The sequence below is a fragment of the Aquila chrysaetos genome, chromosome 4 (assembly GCF_900496995.4).
Source record: "Aquila chrysaetos chrysaetos chromosome 4, bAquChr1.4, whole genome shotgun sequence".
Taxonomy (NCBI): Eukaryota; Metazoa; Chordata; class Aves; order Accipitriformes; family Accipitridae; genus Aquila; species Aquila chrysaetos.
In genome coordinates, this window is record NC_044007.1 from 43,749,312 (window position 1) to 43,765,993 (window position 16,682).

General features: G+C 37.5%; 1 protein-coding gene across 4 annotated transcripts in view; it reads left to right on the forward strand.

Moving 5' to 3' along the window:
- ATP6V1H (ATPase H+ transporting V1 subunit H) overlaps positions 1-15,215 on the forward strand; it is a 51,694-nt gene extending 36,479 nt beyond the window's left edge. For all 4 annotated transcript variants that reach the window (XM_030011840.2, XM_030011841.2, XM_030011842.2 and 1 more), the window contains exons 13-14: positions 1,438-1,551; positions 14,247-15,215. In XM_030011840.2, the coding sequence (XP_029867700.1) occupies positions 1,438-1,551; positions 14,247-14,307 (175 nt within the window). In that variant the 3' untranslated portion in view covers positions 14,308-15,215. The remainder of the gene's footprint in view (positions 1-1,437; positions 1,552-14,246) is intronic.
- Positions 15,216-16,682: the final 1,467 nt, after the last annotated feature.

Here is a 16,682-nt window from a genome sequence, read left to right on the forward strand (position 1 = left end):
CTTAAAACAATTGCACTCTTCTGATTGTGTTCCTGTTGTGTGAAACATCCTTAAATGTTTTAATATTGTTGGGAAATGATATTCCCTGTGGTCTCCCGGATGGTTTTGACTGAGTTATAAAATTAAATGGGAAATTCTTTTTCATCTCCATGCTATGTCTTTATACCTGTTCTGCAGTTTACAAAAACATGTTGTGTTGTGCAGCAGTAATGTATTAATTTGGCCGTGAAAAGAACAGCAATAAAAGCAGATAGCTAATGCAAGCTTAGAATGGCAGGATAGCATCAGGTTGAGTAATACAAATGATAGCCTCTTCACAGTGTATTGTTTAACTACTCGGTGACCTGTGAGTGAACCGATGTAAAAAACAACAACAAAACAAACAAACAAAACAAACAAACAAACAAAAAACAACCAAAAAAAACCCCAAACCAAATAAAAAAAACATACGCAAGTTGGTGAGTAATCAGTTTATATATTCCTATTCCTTGCAAATTCTTTCCAAATTTTCTATGTTATGACAGACCAAAATGCTGCATGTAGAGAGTCATCTGGATGGTGATACTTTTTCAGGTTTTAAGTGTGTTGCCTTTTTTTTTTTTTTTTTTTTTTTTTTTTTTTTTAAAGAAATGATATATTCATGTCGTGATACAAGGTTTCATCAGTATTTCATGTGGGATTTGGTATAGCTATTAAAAAGCTATGGCTGACTACTGTGGTGAAGTTTGTAGTGAAAGATGCAGCTCAAGCGCATCGTTTTTCTGGAAATGGTAACTGAGCAGCCAGTTCTGCATCTTGTGCAAGAATAGCTGTGGCTGTAATACAGTTTGAATGGCAAAAAGTACTATGAAGAGTACCAGGGGGGTGGTTTAATAGGTGTTGGTGTGATTACAAGCATTTTTTCTGGATTAGGCGGTGCTGGACTGGATTGAGGCTTTAATCTTGGAAAAAAAAAAAAAAAAAATATTGAGTGACCTGGTTATCATCAATTTATGGAGGGGAGAGCACTACCTCTTCCTAAATAATAATTGATAGTGCTGCACACTGCCAACCCGCTCAAGCCAATATTGAGTTCTTTCTTTAGCAAGCTGGGTAAAGTAAATAATGCCCTCTCTGAAGAGGGCACCTTCCTTGGTTGTTGTTTATTTCAAAATTTATGGAAGAGGGTAGTAGGTAGCAAACAGGAGTCCAGTATGAATACTTCCTGATATTGTGAATTCTTTGGGGAAAAAAAATAACCCCAGGAGATAGTATGAGATCTGCATTTGTAACATGTCAAATAAGATGTATATGTTAAGAAATAAATACTTTTAATAAAATAAATACTATGTGACTTAAACTTAACCTCTTAATGCCTTGAACATGAAGTAGTTGGATAGGATAGATACCCAGAAGCTGAAGTAATGTCAAAAAACCTGCTCTCTTCCTCTCTTTCAGAGTGATTGAACAACTTGGTGGTAAACAGCTAGTAATGAACCACATGCATCATGAAGACCAACAAGTTCGTTATAATGCACTACTGGCTGTGCAGAAGCTGATGGTTCACAACTGGTATGTGAAGATTATTTAACATACTACTAAGAGTAAGAAATGTTGTGTGTGGAGAGAGGACTCAAGACAGTAGATTTCTTTAAGGGCGGAATAACATTTTTATGTGGTAAGGCTGCAGTTGTTAAATGATACAGCAATATGATGCTAATGTGTATGATCTTAGCTAGTTTTTCTGTGTATTTTGGTTGCAGTTGAATTCAGTAGCCTCACCTTACATGATTGAATGTCACATGAGTAATTCACTTGAATAATATATTTTAACTTACTTGAACTGCTTAATATTCAATATGAGCTGTAATTTAGGCTTGCACGTGTTCATGTACTTAATTCGCAGTTGCTTTGCAGAATGCATGCCTGACCATTTTTTTGCATTGCTATTCTTTGCTGTAGTCCTTTCCCCTACTCTACACTGTTATTCTTCTGTTGCACCCCTTAAAATGGCAAGTACAACTTTTCTTGAGCTTGTGGAGTAGCAAAAGCTTATGGGCTGGTTGGTTAGATGAAGTTGAAAATCACTCGCTGGTATCTCTTTCATCAGTTGCTGAGAACAGCATTTGAAATGAGGTTTTTCTTTCATTGTTTGGTGACTAGTTCTCCAACAAAGCTCCAAAAACCCTGAAGTCTTGGCATGTTCTGCCACAGAACTTGCTGGTGGCTGATGCTGCCTTTCCAACAGAGCATAGGACCTTTATAGTGAAGCATTGAAGGGCTGAAGTTTTGAAAAACTTCAGTGTTCATAAAACAAATTTGTATAACTTGCCAAACTAATTAGGTATGCTAAGCATAAAGCATGGGGAGTTAAAAATACTAATTAGGAATTCTTAATCTGATTATTAATTAAGATTTCACCAAAGCTCATATTTGCAATTTAGCATTGCCTTGGAGAAAGATAAAATGCAACAGTACATCTGAGTACATTAGAACATAGATGTTGAGATACAAACAACTAATTTAATTTTGAACTTAAACAACCTTTTATTTCTCAAAAGCTTGGTGCTTGGAAGTACCTATAACTTCTGTTAGTTTTCTCGCTTCTAACACAATGTGATCTTTTTAAAAGGCTGAGTAGTGATGATGTGAAAGTGGTAGAGGAAGAAGGTTTATCAAGCACATTCTGACAGGTTAAGTCACCTACTTGCTGTAGAAGACAGGCTAGCAAGGCTGACAAAAAGCTCCTGTTCCTTCTCTGCAGTGTATCTTCTGTAAAACAAAGCTAGTTTTCCCCCTTTTCTTCTGAAGAATGTGGGTTTTAACTCTCGTGCATGTTATATTAATTTTATCCTGCTTCCTCCCTCTCTCATACTGTGGGAACCTTCTGTAGCAGAGAAACACACATTTAAAAACCTACTATGACAAATCTAGAGTTAATATTTTCCACCTGTAAGGAGGACTTCGGTAAATAACATTGAATTTCTGAGCGTGTGGAGATGGAGACCAAATGTGTGGTCATGTGCAACCTAATTTGGGGTCATTATTGTATATTACACTCCACCCTGCTTCTCAGCTCGGTGATAGCCTTCTTTTCTCACTATGCTGTTCTGATATATTTGAAGCATTCTGAGTATTATAAACTGGCTATAGCTAAATAGAGATTACTGTGTGGAAGGCTTAGTTACTCAATTTACCCTCTGCAGGGGGGACAGCTCTTATTTCATGTGTGTTCTGATGTCTTGAAAATCTGGTAATAAAAATATAAAGCTCTGGTCTTTCTCCAGCACAAACCTCACTGCTGGTAAAAGCTTTCCTGGATGCCTAATCTGGCTTTTTCTCATTTTCAACCTAAGGATACTAATTTCAAAAACATCACCTCTGGTGTTCCAGGTTTGTTTTATTTTTTGATGTCATGAACATTGTTGTGCCTGTTTTTCACAGTTTGTGAACCTTTAGACTTGAGACTGAGTTTGCAATTATATCTAGTTTCAGATCTTCAGAGGTGTGAATGAAAAGGATCTGTTTAAGTTAGTGTCATTTTCAGATTCATATTGTCATCTCTTGGAACAAGCCTCTGGGACACATTGTCCTTGGCTCGTATTTGCCAAAGCAGTGTTCCCCCTGGAATGGACATCAGATAAGCTAAGGAGATGACACATCATTTGTGTGTGGGAAGTGAGATCTGTCTTTGTATAGATCTGGCTTTTGTTGTGTGTCAGGAGCTCTTCTGTTTCATAGCTTGTGTGGGGAGAAGAGAGCAGAGTCCCCTGACTGCTGCACAGTGCAGTTCAAGTGCTTACTTAGCTTTGCTTTGTTATAAGATGGATTACTCAGCAACTTCAAGGTTTTGCTTACCTTGCTCTTCAGAGTTGGGGAAGAAATAAGCGTTTTTTCCCCTTGCTTTCATGTGTTTTGGAATTCCAGTTATTTCACTCAAAGCAATTGTTTTTTTCCTTGAGTTTAATTGGCATGGAACAACGCTGCATTACTATCTGTGACACATCAAGACAGAGGTAGTCAGGCTCTTCCTAGATCTGGAGGCTAACCGAGAGAAGGATTAGAAAATAAAGGCTTGCTCTGCCAGGCTGAGGCTTGGTGCAAGTGCTGTGCCCAGAGCAGCAGAGTAAGGAAAACTTCTGGTACCTGAATCGAGGGAGTGTCATGGGGCAGCTGAAGTGGCATTCTGCAACTGTATCATTAGACTGCTAATAACTCAACTTGGAGACAATTAACTCCTAAGTAATTTGAATAGTTCATTACAGGCTGCTCAACTGGCTTTTCCTTAGGGGTTTTCTTAAGTCAGGGATAAATGGGGGGAAATCAGACTGTCAGGCATTCTGTTAAATGGTGAAGCTAGGTTGGCAAAAGCAGTAATTGCTGTCAGCTTTTCAGATGAGGTAAGTTCAGGTGAAATATTCCAGTTACATTTGCATGTTAAATTATGCACTTGATGAAGCAGGGAGCAAAGGTACCTTTTTAGCATCACTTAATGTCTTTAAATGGTGATTAATCCTGTGTTTTAATCTCATGTGAACTAACTGTGTTAGTTGTGGCACCCCATGCTGATGGTAAAAACCTATTATTGGCAGATGGGGGAGTTCAGCATGGCAATGATGATGCAGATTTTTTGTGTGTCCTATTCAATTTGTGTTTTAACTATGTACAAGAAACATCATCTCCTTATTCCTTGGCTTTGCTGGTGTTCAGAGGCAATACCCAACTTGACCATTTTAGTATTAGAAACTGATTTGGGGAACGTAGTGCTGGTTGGAGCAAAGTTTTTAGTGATGCAGACTTTAAAAGAATCAAATCATTGTTCTAAACGGACAGCACTTATATATATCGCTTTAAAGAAACCCAATATGCTAATCTCTACAGATGAAGTATGTGCCTTTCATGTGCTTCACAGCACAGCATTTTACTGAACTTCTGGAATGGAATGTTGTGACTCAAAGCACCCACAGTTAGAAGCCCAAGTTCCTTCTGTGAACAACAGAGAAAAGCAGGCTGTTTTTCAGGGCTGGGCAGTGCAGAGCAGCTTCAGTGCCTGAAGTTGAGCAGTGGGAGTAATCTTCTGTCTTTAAGATTGTGAACCTATAGTCTCCTGGCTTCATTCTAAAGGGGTTAATTCCAGCCTTCTATTACTTTACTAAAGCAAGAACTAGATGAAGAGCTAGGTGAATTCTAGATGTTCTGCATTTAATGTGTAATTTATTTATGATCTTACTGGTCATCTAGAACATAGTGCATTAGTTTCCACCACTTGCTTGTCTTCTAGCCAGGTTAGGCCCAGGAAAGTTTGCTCATGACTCATGTAGTAAGTGCAGCACATTACTTTTTTTTTCTTGCTCTGTCAGTAGCAGTGCTGTTGGGAGTTGGGGGCCAGAGGTCAGAAATAAAAGAGAATTGTTACAATATCCAGTTTAGCAGACATGCAGAGATGGATCATGTGTGCTCTTTGTTCATGCAAACATAAAGTAAAATGCAGTGGCTTAACTTCTGTAGCTCAAATGTTCTTCAGCATTCATGCAAGTGCAACTGAAACCATAGTGGATCTGATTGCAAGCTTGTTTATTTTTCCTCTGGCTGAATCAGGGTAATGGCAGAACTCATAGCATCTTTTGGCAGTTGCTCCCATTGACTAAACTACTGGACTGTGTTGCCCCACCTTTCTGCTTATGCTGTAGCAGTGAGCTGCTGTTAGGGAGGGATTGCATCTCTTACCTCTGGGCTCAGGTGTCATGCCTCATCTCCCCAGGGTCCTTTCACCTGTGAAGGCTCTGATCTATAAACTTCCTTTAAACAGCCAGACTTTTAGAATAAACTGCTAGTCAATGAATTGATACTGACATGGCGAGTATGAGTATGTTGGCGGATGCTAAACGGTGGGAGTTAGGATGCATCGTTGATGCACATTCAAGTATGGTATTGGAAGTAAAATTAATAAATGGCATACTCAATGAAGCAACAAATTCAGATAAGCTTTGAATATACAACAGATTCATATATGATTTTCAGAGTGCACATCCCAGACAAAATTACTTGCTTACCATCTTTTAAAATGACTAGTTATGCAGAGAGACGTTAAAATCTGAAACTGCCTAGGATTTGCAGTATGCTATATTTAGAAGCTGTTGTTCTATAGAGTTAGCACTGAATATTCAGCATTTGCCACTATTATTTGGTATAAACTTTGTTCTGTAAAGTCCATGTATCTCCTAAGATACCTTCTGTACCATGCTCGCTTTTGGTAGCAAGAAGTGCAAGGTGTAATGATAGTTAACTGGCAGCCATGAAGTTTGTTGTAGTCCCCGCCCCGCTTTTTTGTTTCCCATCCCAACACTCAGACATGTAATGCTTAATAGAGTAGGCTTAAATCTAGGAAACAATGCCTACGTGATAATGCAACCACTGTATTTATCCTGTTTCTTAGCCTTCCTCATCAATACAATTCCTTTTTAGTAGTTAACAGAAGTTAACTGAAAAGTTTGAGGAGAGAGATTGTGTCCCTGATAAAAATTAATTTTTTTTTTTTTTGGAGGACCGTTCCTAGCTAGAATGAGACAAGTTAGGCAAAAATCCAATTAGTTATAGGCACACTTGATATCTAGTATGAATGCTCCATCTTTTTATTTGAACATAAATACATATTCTTGTAAAGCTTCATTCCATACAGGTAGGGACTGTGGTTTGTATTGTGCATATGCTTTCCAGGATTTCACACTGTGATCATGTTTTCCCTTATGAGATCTGCACTCTTCGTAAAACACACTTTAATATTTCTAGAGCTTCTGTTAATGTGGAGCAAATATTTTGCAAATATCCAACATCCTGCTCAGTTTGCATTTTCTTTTTTCAAAGAAATTGTTCATTTTCATGTGCTATGGTGAAAAACATGTCACCAAAGAAGTAACTTTTTGATAGTTTCACTTCTGATTAGTGTTACTTTAAGGATTTGATTTTCTGATAGGAAAATTCAGTTAAACATGATCAGTGTCAGTCATTTTGAAATATTCTGTGCCAACTTAAAGCTCCTAACTGTTGAAAGCATTTTGCTTATGGTTCATTGTCGCAACAAAATACTCTGATTAAATATAAAGCCACTGTCACATAAAGTTGCGTGGTTTAGTCAAGTTGGTCCTTTTTAATTCACAGAATGGCTCTATGTAAGTGTTAGCTCTTAGCACATCTTATAAGTGAAAAATGGCTTATACCTGAAAATAGAAAGTCATATCTTGAATTGAATTTCATAGTTTTTTTCTTTTAAAATCTAATAAAATGTTTGAGTAATAGCCTTGTAATAGGAGCTCATTGATCTGCTGTTTCTTTATTGCTTGTATGTAAAGTTATGAACTGAAAGTCTAGAATTACTCTTCCAAAAAAATGGACAAAACCTTTCTGAAGGGAAGCTGCTGAGTGAAAAGGAGGGTCTTGCAGTGTCTCAGTCTGAAGACACACATTAATTTTGCATTTCACATTGTAGGGAGGGCTATAAACCATGCTATGAATAATGTTTTCAGTAATCGGGAGATATTAAGAGACAGTCTACAGATCATTATTGCATTCAGCCGAAGACAGGCTCCATTTGGGAAAAAAAAGAACTTTCACGTAATGTTTATAATCCCTCTGTTCAACCATTCAGGCTGTTTAGTTTTAGTGTGCACATCAGAATGTTGAACATCTCTTTATTGTGAATAACTAAGGTGAAAAAATGTCCTAGGTGCTGTTCGTCTTAACAGTTTGCTTTTGTTCTACTTGTTTGCATTAAATGGAATTTGTTATACGAAATATTGAGCACTGCAGAGATTTTTGCAATATCTCCTCTCTCTTAAGATGCAAGGCCACATGTATGTCCTTGACCTATACATAGTGAAAATCACCATGGTTCCACTGGAAATAAGATAATTTATAAAAACTTCAATTTGATGATGAGGCCCAAACTGTTTGGTCAAAGTAGCTTTGATTCTGTTGCATACATTTGTTTCTTCTTTGTTTTTGTTGCTTGTTTGTGCTGGCTTACTTTCAGCACTACTTATAGTCTGCATTGGTATAATAGACAAATGTTTTATCATCTTTAACACCTTTTTTTTTTTTTTCCTCAAAATATTTTGTATTGCATTAATCCACTGAGTCAAGGAAGAAAATTTTATTCAGCAAACAAATGACAGAAGAGAACTGCAATTTTCCTGTGTGGTGGCACTCCAGCTTGGGCAGTCTTCCCAAGGAAGCTCTTTAGGGAGATGTCTCTTTGTTTTTTAGTTTACTTGTTTCATAGACGTACTATTTCTATTTACTTCTGTGAAGAGCAGTGCATGTAATGTATAAAGTATATATTGTATATTTAAAAATATATCTAGTATATATTTTACATATAAAATAATATATAAAAATATGCAGTGGCATAATTTCTGATCCAGCAGTATGACATGTTAATATTGTATTTCAGGAACCAAATATTAACATAGCTCCAGGTTTGATTTGAGCCTGGTTTCTTTATTTTCTTTGCTGACTTCCATGGCTGTGGCTCTGTGGCAAGGCAAATGCATCTGTGGTGGCCCCTCTCCAGCTCCACCTGCCTTTCTCCTGGCCACCACTAGTGTTAATGTGACACTGCAATAACCAGGTTCAAGGGACCTTATTAGCAGAAAACAATTCACTTGAGTTAAATGAACAAAAAATACCATCTTACCAGAAAGCCTGGATGTGTTCCCTCTGAGCAAGGCAGGCGTACATGGCTGGAATGGGTTCAAGGGTGGCTGTGCCAGCTTTGTCCCCCAGTGGATTAGATGGGGACTTGAGAGGTGGTTGCAACTTTGTTCTGGTATTGCCACTTCATGTCTACTGCTCAGAAGGTTCCAGGGATTGTTGCATCTGTGGAGTTGTTTTTGTAGTGTAACAAGACCAATGCTTTCAAGGGACAGTTTAGCCTGCTTAGAGCTGGGAATACATTGGTTGTGTAACTTGAATACTTATTTGTGAAGCCACAATAAATTACTAGAACTGGTCTGTCTCTTTCAACAAATCCAGGTTATTAGAACCATAGTGGAAATGCAACATAAAAATGGCAAAACTGTTCTATCTGTTCAAACTAATCCATCTCCTGCCTGTCCTGTGAACTTGTTTAACTATTTGTCATATTTTTATGATTTGTCTGTAACAGTGTATGTTGGCAATGTCTTTTGAGTGGCTTGAGTCATGTGGCAGACTTTATTGTAGCTTTATTACACATCTGTACTCTTTCATAAGGGGAAGAATTTCTTTAGAACTAGCTTTTCAATTTCACTTTCAAAAGCATGGGACTTCAGGTTTATGTTTAGATAGAGAAAAATAAAATCAATATTTTTATGTTGTTCTTTGTCAAAGGAAAGCATTCTGCCTCTTAGGAACCTCAGTCTGCTAAAACAAGCTAGACATTACAGATATTCAAGATCGTCAAATATTTTTTGGATAACCTGGTTCTTTAATAAATTGGAAGCAAGACTTTAAATGTTGTTAGAAAAGAGAGAATGTGAAAATTTCACCCTTCCTTTCTTCTGTGCCGTATCTACCTTTCTTCCCTTGCCTGCTAAAAAGAATTTTCAGTTTTCTTTAAAGGACAGGTAAATCTAACTGCACTGGAATTTGGACTATAACACTAAAGGTAGTACTACTTAAATTGCAAGGCTTGTTCCTTTTAGCATATGGCCTCTGGAAATCTGTTGTATGTACCTTGAAACTTCCCCATTTATCATAGGTTGATTGTTGTTGACAATGGTCCTTTGCTCAATCTGAATATCATTATAAAATTTTCAGGTTAGAGTCTTGTGCCATTTTGCAATTATCTCCTTATTCCTTACTCGCTGAATTTGGTGGCTTATCGGTTGGATCAGTTCCTTGTGCCTTTTCCTAAATGACCTTTAAGCATTTGTTGCAATTACCATGACACTTCAGTATATCTCAGGTTGAGGGTGTCAGTGTCTCTCATATGCCAACAAAACCAATTAAATTAAATGGAATGAAGCAAGAAATTGGAATAAGGATTTGAGATGCAACAAATTCATGTTTAAGTTGCATAAGTTTCCTTTTCTTTTTGGAAAAAGCACTTTGGGTACTGCAGAAAAGGCCTGAAAAAGGGGAAATTGCTAATGTGGAAGGGATCTCACTGGGTTATTCTAATATGAATGAAGATTAATTTGCAAATGAAATTACTTATGCCTCACTGTCAGACTTTTGAATGACCAAGGAAGTGAGATAATGGGGTGTTTCAAGTTTTGTTGATCTGAGCTTTAGTTGAGAAATGGAGGATTTTGTAGTTACTCTTAGAAGTGATGTACTACACTTGCATGTTTTGATGCTGTTCTGCAGTACAGAGGTAGTAATTTTGTGCTCTTGTATATTTATACTGAATCAATTGTTTCATGTTTGAATGCAGTTAACTGTAAATGCAAGCTTGTCTGAACCAGCTTCATTTGCTTTGTAATAAGGATGGTTTTGAAGGCCTTTCTGTCCCAGTGTGAGGAAAACAGTCAAAGTGGAACTTCTTGTTCTGAAGAGATAAACTTGCAAATGTGAACTTCCAAGGCACTTGGGCCTTTGCTCAATGAACTTTACATCTTGATGATTAATGCTGGAGACCAAATTGCCTTCTTGTTAAGGAGTAAAGCATTATATGTAAACATACTCAATATTATTGGACTACTGGTACATAGAATTTCATCTCTCTTCATCCTCTTAAATGATTTAAAAGAAAAATGAGACTTATGTAATGGCTGGACAGCTGGTATATTTGTATTGAGAAAATGTTTATTACTTCTGACTGGCTTTTGAAGTATTGTATACAATAACACAATGCCTACTCAAGGTAAAAGGCAGCTTTCCAGTGGAATGAATTGGTGACTGAATTTGTTGGTGGCCAGGACAGTATTTTGCTCTTTTCCACAACTTTGTACTTGAATTTTGTACATCTTGTAGAATGCATATTGAGCGACACTCTGCAGGTCTGCTTGGCCTGGTTAGAAGGGAAAGATGGTATTACAGGTAAGATTGTGTATTGAAAGACAATGGGTATGTAGGCCCCAAGGCCCCAAAGCTCACGTATGTCAAATGTTAGCAGGATATGTTTTGTCTTGGTGTATAGTGTGAGCTAATTAGGCACATGTAAATCTCTGCCAGTAGTGGCCACACCCATATGTCATATACTTTTGCTTCTGAGTTTAACCATCTAGAAACTTGATGTGCTTGCAAAAGACTGACCACAATGCTTTTGTTATGGTAAAGGTGGTCTTTTTCTGAAGTTATGAAGGAAGGACTAACAAAATCAGATTAAAATAGGGTGGAGTGGTCCAATTCATGGGTTCATAGCTTGTAATTTTAAAAATCAAGTCTAATACCTTATTACTTTCCATTGTAGTGTGCATCTCTAATCTGTCAGATGCTGTTTTGAATATTTTGTGAAGTCATTTGTTATCTTGGTGACAAGATCTATACTTCTTTCACTGTACATGCTGTTATAGTGCAATGTGTTGAATGCTTGCATTCTTAAAGGTAATTTTAATTTTGTGGTGTAAACAGTAATTGAAAAATCCCAGTTTATTTTAAGATTTAACTAAGTAACAGTGCAGGATAAATAAAAAAATCTTAGACACTTAATTTGTAATAGCATGGTGATGGACACCTATGTCCAACTTATGTGTGAAGATTGAGGCTTACAGTGCTACTTAACCTCCTGTTGTGATGAAATGCCAGTATGTAAAAAAAAAAACAAAAACAAAAACAAACAAACCACAGCTTAAATTTTCTTGTCCTTTTGGTATGTATTTTAACAGACAGAGAACAGGGGCTTACTGAAGCTACTCTCAGTAGCTTGAATTTTAGTGGAAGGTGGGAGGGAGAAGTGACCAAAGGCCTGGCAGAATAGCTTTATCAGTCTGCTCTCCTAAGGCTGCACACGAAAGCTTCATGTTGAGAAGCTGTTTAAATTCCTCCTATTGGTCTATTACCAATCCCTATCATCATCTGGCATAGACCATGCAAGAACTTGTCCTAGGTTAACCAATGAACTCAATTGGAAATGATAACCAAATAGAAAATTAACTGGTACTTGTAACAGCAGGTGGGACAAGGCTTTTGCCATCTCAGTGGCCCTTGGTGATGGCTAAGAAGTGATGTGGTAGGGACAGTATGGGGTTTTCACCTGGGTTTGCAGCATGGCAGTGTAAAGCAGTAACTGCAGGTACTCATTCTGTATAGGGAAAGGGGATAAGAGCTTTTCCTTGTCCCTGGGCTTAAACCTCACAAATGTTGCAAATGAATGACCAAAATAAAAGGTTTTGTAGGGAAGGTGCTGTACTATCTACCATATGTCCTTAGAAGTTATATATGTCTGTTAAGGCACTAAGTGCCTACAAAATATGCTACTGCTCTGCCTTCTCAGAGATTTTTGCTGAATACACTGCACTATGGTTGGATTTTAGCATCTGAACCAGTGTAAGATATGCAATAGTTGTACTCTTACAGATTGTTAGCTTGATTGATTTTTTCCTACTTCTAAGTAATTGCATAGGAATTTCACATTCAAAATGGTTCATGTGTGCTTTAAGAATAAATAACTTTGCAGGGTTGTGATGCTGTGAGCAGAGCCATGTATGCAGCAGGTGTCAGTTGCTTTCAAGGCTGGATGTCAAGACAAGAAATGCTAGAATCAGCACATGCATATAGGCATGAAACAAAGAAAAAAAAACACTGAGGGAGCAGAAGGAGGTTTGGTGAGTTTGGAAGCCCTTCCATAGTTGCTAGATGTATCTTTTTGGATGGCTGTCAAATTTTGTTTATTTTGATGGTACAATTTTGGGTCCTGCAAAACTGCAAGAGCAGCTCATTTCCTCCTTTGCCATCCGGAGTCTCTACTTTGAGGCTGGTAACTTACCTATTATGATCAAGAGTCATACCTATTGAGTGCAGCCCAAGCATTAAAATACTGTGATCCTGCAGTCACACCTGAGGAAGCTGTGAAGGAAGGTGCTAAATCATAACATACAGCTCAGCATACAAATTATGTGTTATTTTCTTTGCTAGTGGAGTTTGAAGTTAACATACTTTGTAGGAATTTTGCTTTTCTAGATACTTTAAAACTGAGAAAAGTACTGTTGGGTGGTACAGTTGTGATGCTAAACTTCATTGTGCGATAGGAGTTGTATAGGGAATAGCTGTTCAACAGGACACTAAACTGAAAACTAGTCTTTGGAATGTGCAATAAGAACTGATCTTTCTTTTTTTTTTTTTAATAGAGCAAAAGTGCATCCTCTTGAGTTAGGTTGGTTCATTCTGAACATCTTTTCTCTGAACTGCTGCTAATGTTTAACTTGTGTAGGTTGAAATACCCGTGTAGGGAGAAAAACTGTGGTGCTAAGTGTATGATCAGCAATGGAAAAAGAACACCTGTGTTTCACAGATCCTGAAACCTCTGTTTCAGCTGATACAGTGGTACAATTATTGAAGCTTATTTTCTTTAACAAGGAACAACCCAGATATTACTAAAGACCTCTTTCAGCTTTGTGGTTCTTTGAAGTGTTGAACTGTTTCCACAGGAGACAGTGAAAGATGGGAACATTCAGAAGAATTGTACAGTATTTTTCCATAGAATTTAGATATTGTTGCGTAAGGCAAATGCTAAGAATTTGGGGGATGTTTGTTCTAGTGTTGAGGATGCTTATTTCATAAGTGACTTAGTGCACTTCAAGATACAGTGAGGAAAACACTTTAAAGAAAGTGTTGGTATACAGTGGGCCTGGCTTGGATATCTTTTCTTTCTTCCAACTTGAACATACAGTTCTTCAGTCAGTGTCTATTTTGCTAGCCTATGGGTTAAGTTGCCAGTATGTCTGTCGGTATTACTTGTGTTCATGCAGCTGGGTTATGGGAAGGCATCCTTTTAAATACTTTGCCACAACTTCTGATATGTATATTCAGCAAGCAAAATCTGTGGGCTTTGTGGGTGTTCTTTAACAGTTCCCAGGACTTCTAAATATTATCACTGGGCTTTTTCTTTTTCCAGACAACTTTGTTGATGTTTGGTTTGTACCTTATTTTCAGAGGGATAGATGATGGATACCTACAGCTTAGTTACTCTCATAGTAGCTCCTGTTGACTAGCGACAGTAGGCATTATTTGAATGAATAATTCTAAACTTAAGGCTTTTTCCTCTTTCTCTACTTCATACTCCCCACCACTATCCTACTCCCCACTCTCCAGAATGTTTCTCAATCTAATTTTTTTTTGTATTTCAGGGAATACCTTGGAAAGCAGTTGCAGTCAGAACAACCTCAAACAGCCACCGCACGGAGCTAAACATTTCTGTCAGTTCATGCTTATAACTACAGTATGTTTGTCTTTAAATTAATGTGAAGGAAACACTGAAATCACATGTTCTTTGCCTGCTACTAGTGCATAAACTTTCCAGCTTTCCTCCAGTGTTGTTGGCTTAGTAAAAATTTGTTTGTTCAGCTAGTTCTGATGATTATGCCCATTAGCTTCCTGTTATATTCTGAATGTATATGAGGAAATGTGGCTAATATATTGCATTTGTTTTATGTATTTATTCTCATAATAAAGAATGTTATTAAAGGATGTTCATTCCATGTTATAATTAGCCTAGGAAAATTGTTAGCTTCTTTTAGCGGGTTATGAGTGTTGTCACTTCCCAAGAAAAGCAAGTAGTCTCTATATGTCTCCAGACAAATTAATAAAGCTTTGACTTGGTGTTCTGTAGGAAATGCAATAACTTGAGAAATGTTGATTATCGGTACTAAAATATATACCAAGTCTCAAAATAGTGTTAAAATTCTATATAAAGCAAATGCATGGTGGTTTTTTTTTGCGGGGGGAGTACTTCTGTCTTTAGAGACTACACTAAAAAATCTGGACATGAGAAGAGGAAAAGAAAACAAACACTCTTCTTAATGGAAATTGATGCACTTGAGATTATTAGTCAAGCTGTATAACATAAGTGTTAAGGCTGTAGATCAGAGAACAAGTTGCTTTTTTTTAATAACGTGCAGTAACTGATGAACTTGGAGTTTCATGGAGTGTTTTTGTTATTGAAAACACTTGTAAATGTTAGAGTTCTGGTGTCATTCTAAAATCTATTGTATTTCCTTTATACTAGCAAAATAATTTGGCTATCAATCTTTTCTGTGTTTTGGAGCTCCTGATAGTAAAAAAGATGTAAGCATCAATAAATCAAAGATGATGTTGGATTGGAATGTGAAAACAGTCTTGTTGTATAGATAGGAGCTTGGCTCCAGGCACTTGCAACATTAAGCAGTTAATATTCTTGTGGTTCATTTTTAGAACTGAAAAAAAAGATGAGAGAACATGACTTAATCTCATCGGTAGTCTTGTGTGGTGCAAGTCTCTGAGGAAGCTTAGGGTACTTTGTCATCAAGTAAAAAACCAAATTGGGAAAATTTTTCTTACGCAGTCTGGATTTTCATAATTTGTAACTAAAATTTGACCACTGTTGCAATGGAGAGAGAAGACTTTTAGGGGATGACAGTTTGTGGTGATTTCTTGGCCTGCTTAATTAAAATCGGATTGCGTAGATTAATGACTACTGCTTACTTCTGCATATAGGAGGCATAGGCTTTGACATTGAAGTTAGTATCATGAGGACAGATGCTGAAGCCTGAAAAGAATTAAACTGATCTTAGTTGGAGTGGGGGTTATCTGAATGGATCCTGTCTCAGTGTTGCATGTTGCCACAGTGATGAGGGATACTGGTGGTGTGGAAAGCTGTTGGGAGAACAAGGGTGCACCTACACTGCCATGTTTATCTTGGGTCAGTTGAACGTTCTTGAAATAAATCTCTGAGTCTTCCCTACTTTTCACGCTTCAATTTGCATCACATGATGGCATCAGTGCATGAATGGGGTTCTTCTCTGATAAAGCTAAACTGCAGGATGTGCATCCTGTGTGTCTTGGCTACTTGGCAAGTATTCAGTACACCGGACCAGGTAAGATTCTGTTTGAGGTATGGCCTTTGAAATGCATGCAGAGTAAAAACTGGATTCTTAGCGCCAAATGTCTTGCTCTGCAACTCAGATTCTTGTGTCACACAAGGCTGGAAGGCATTGGATCCATGGTCCCAAGAGAGAAAATGGCAGAGGTGTCCTGGAGCTTTTAACCTTGGAAATCAGGAAACTCAACCAAAAGCTTTTGTTGAATTTCAACTAATTCATAAAACTTTCTACTGCATCTGTTTTTTGTCTGACAAGCTATGATTAGCTTTAGCTTTTGCTACTGAGCGCTGTTTTTACTGTTCACCTGTTTGCGTTAGCTCACTTAACTTGCTCAGCCTCATTCTCCCAAAATCTGGCATAAGGCAAGTAGGCATATACCATGGTGGCAGATTGAATGCTGCTGGGACCTGTGATGACACTGTGAGTAGAGCTCGGTGTTAGGAAGAGAAGCATGTGCCAGCAGCTTTCTTCCTTCCCTCTGGTGACATAAAGATTTAGATGACTGAAGATTAGCTGCCATGGAGCAGATGACTAACTTGCCTCTAAAGCAAGGAGATACAGTTACCTCCCTCCAAATTAGGGTAATCAATGTTCTCTTTATGAAATTTTTCTCCATTTTCCTAATTTTTGTTTTGACTCTTATGTTGCATCTAAGCATAAATGGAGTTTAATTTTCTTATAATGAAAGTAACTGAGTCTTTGAAA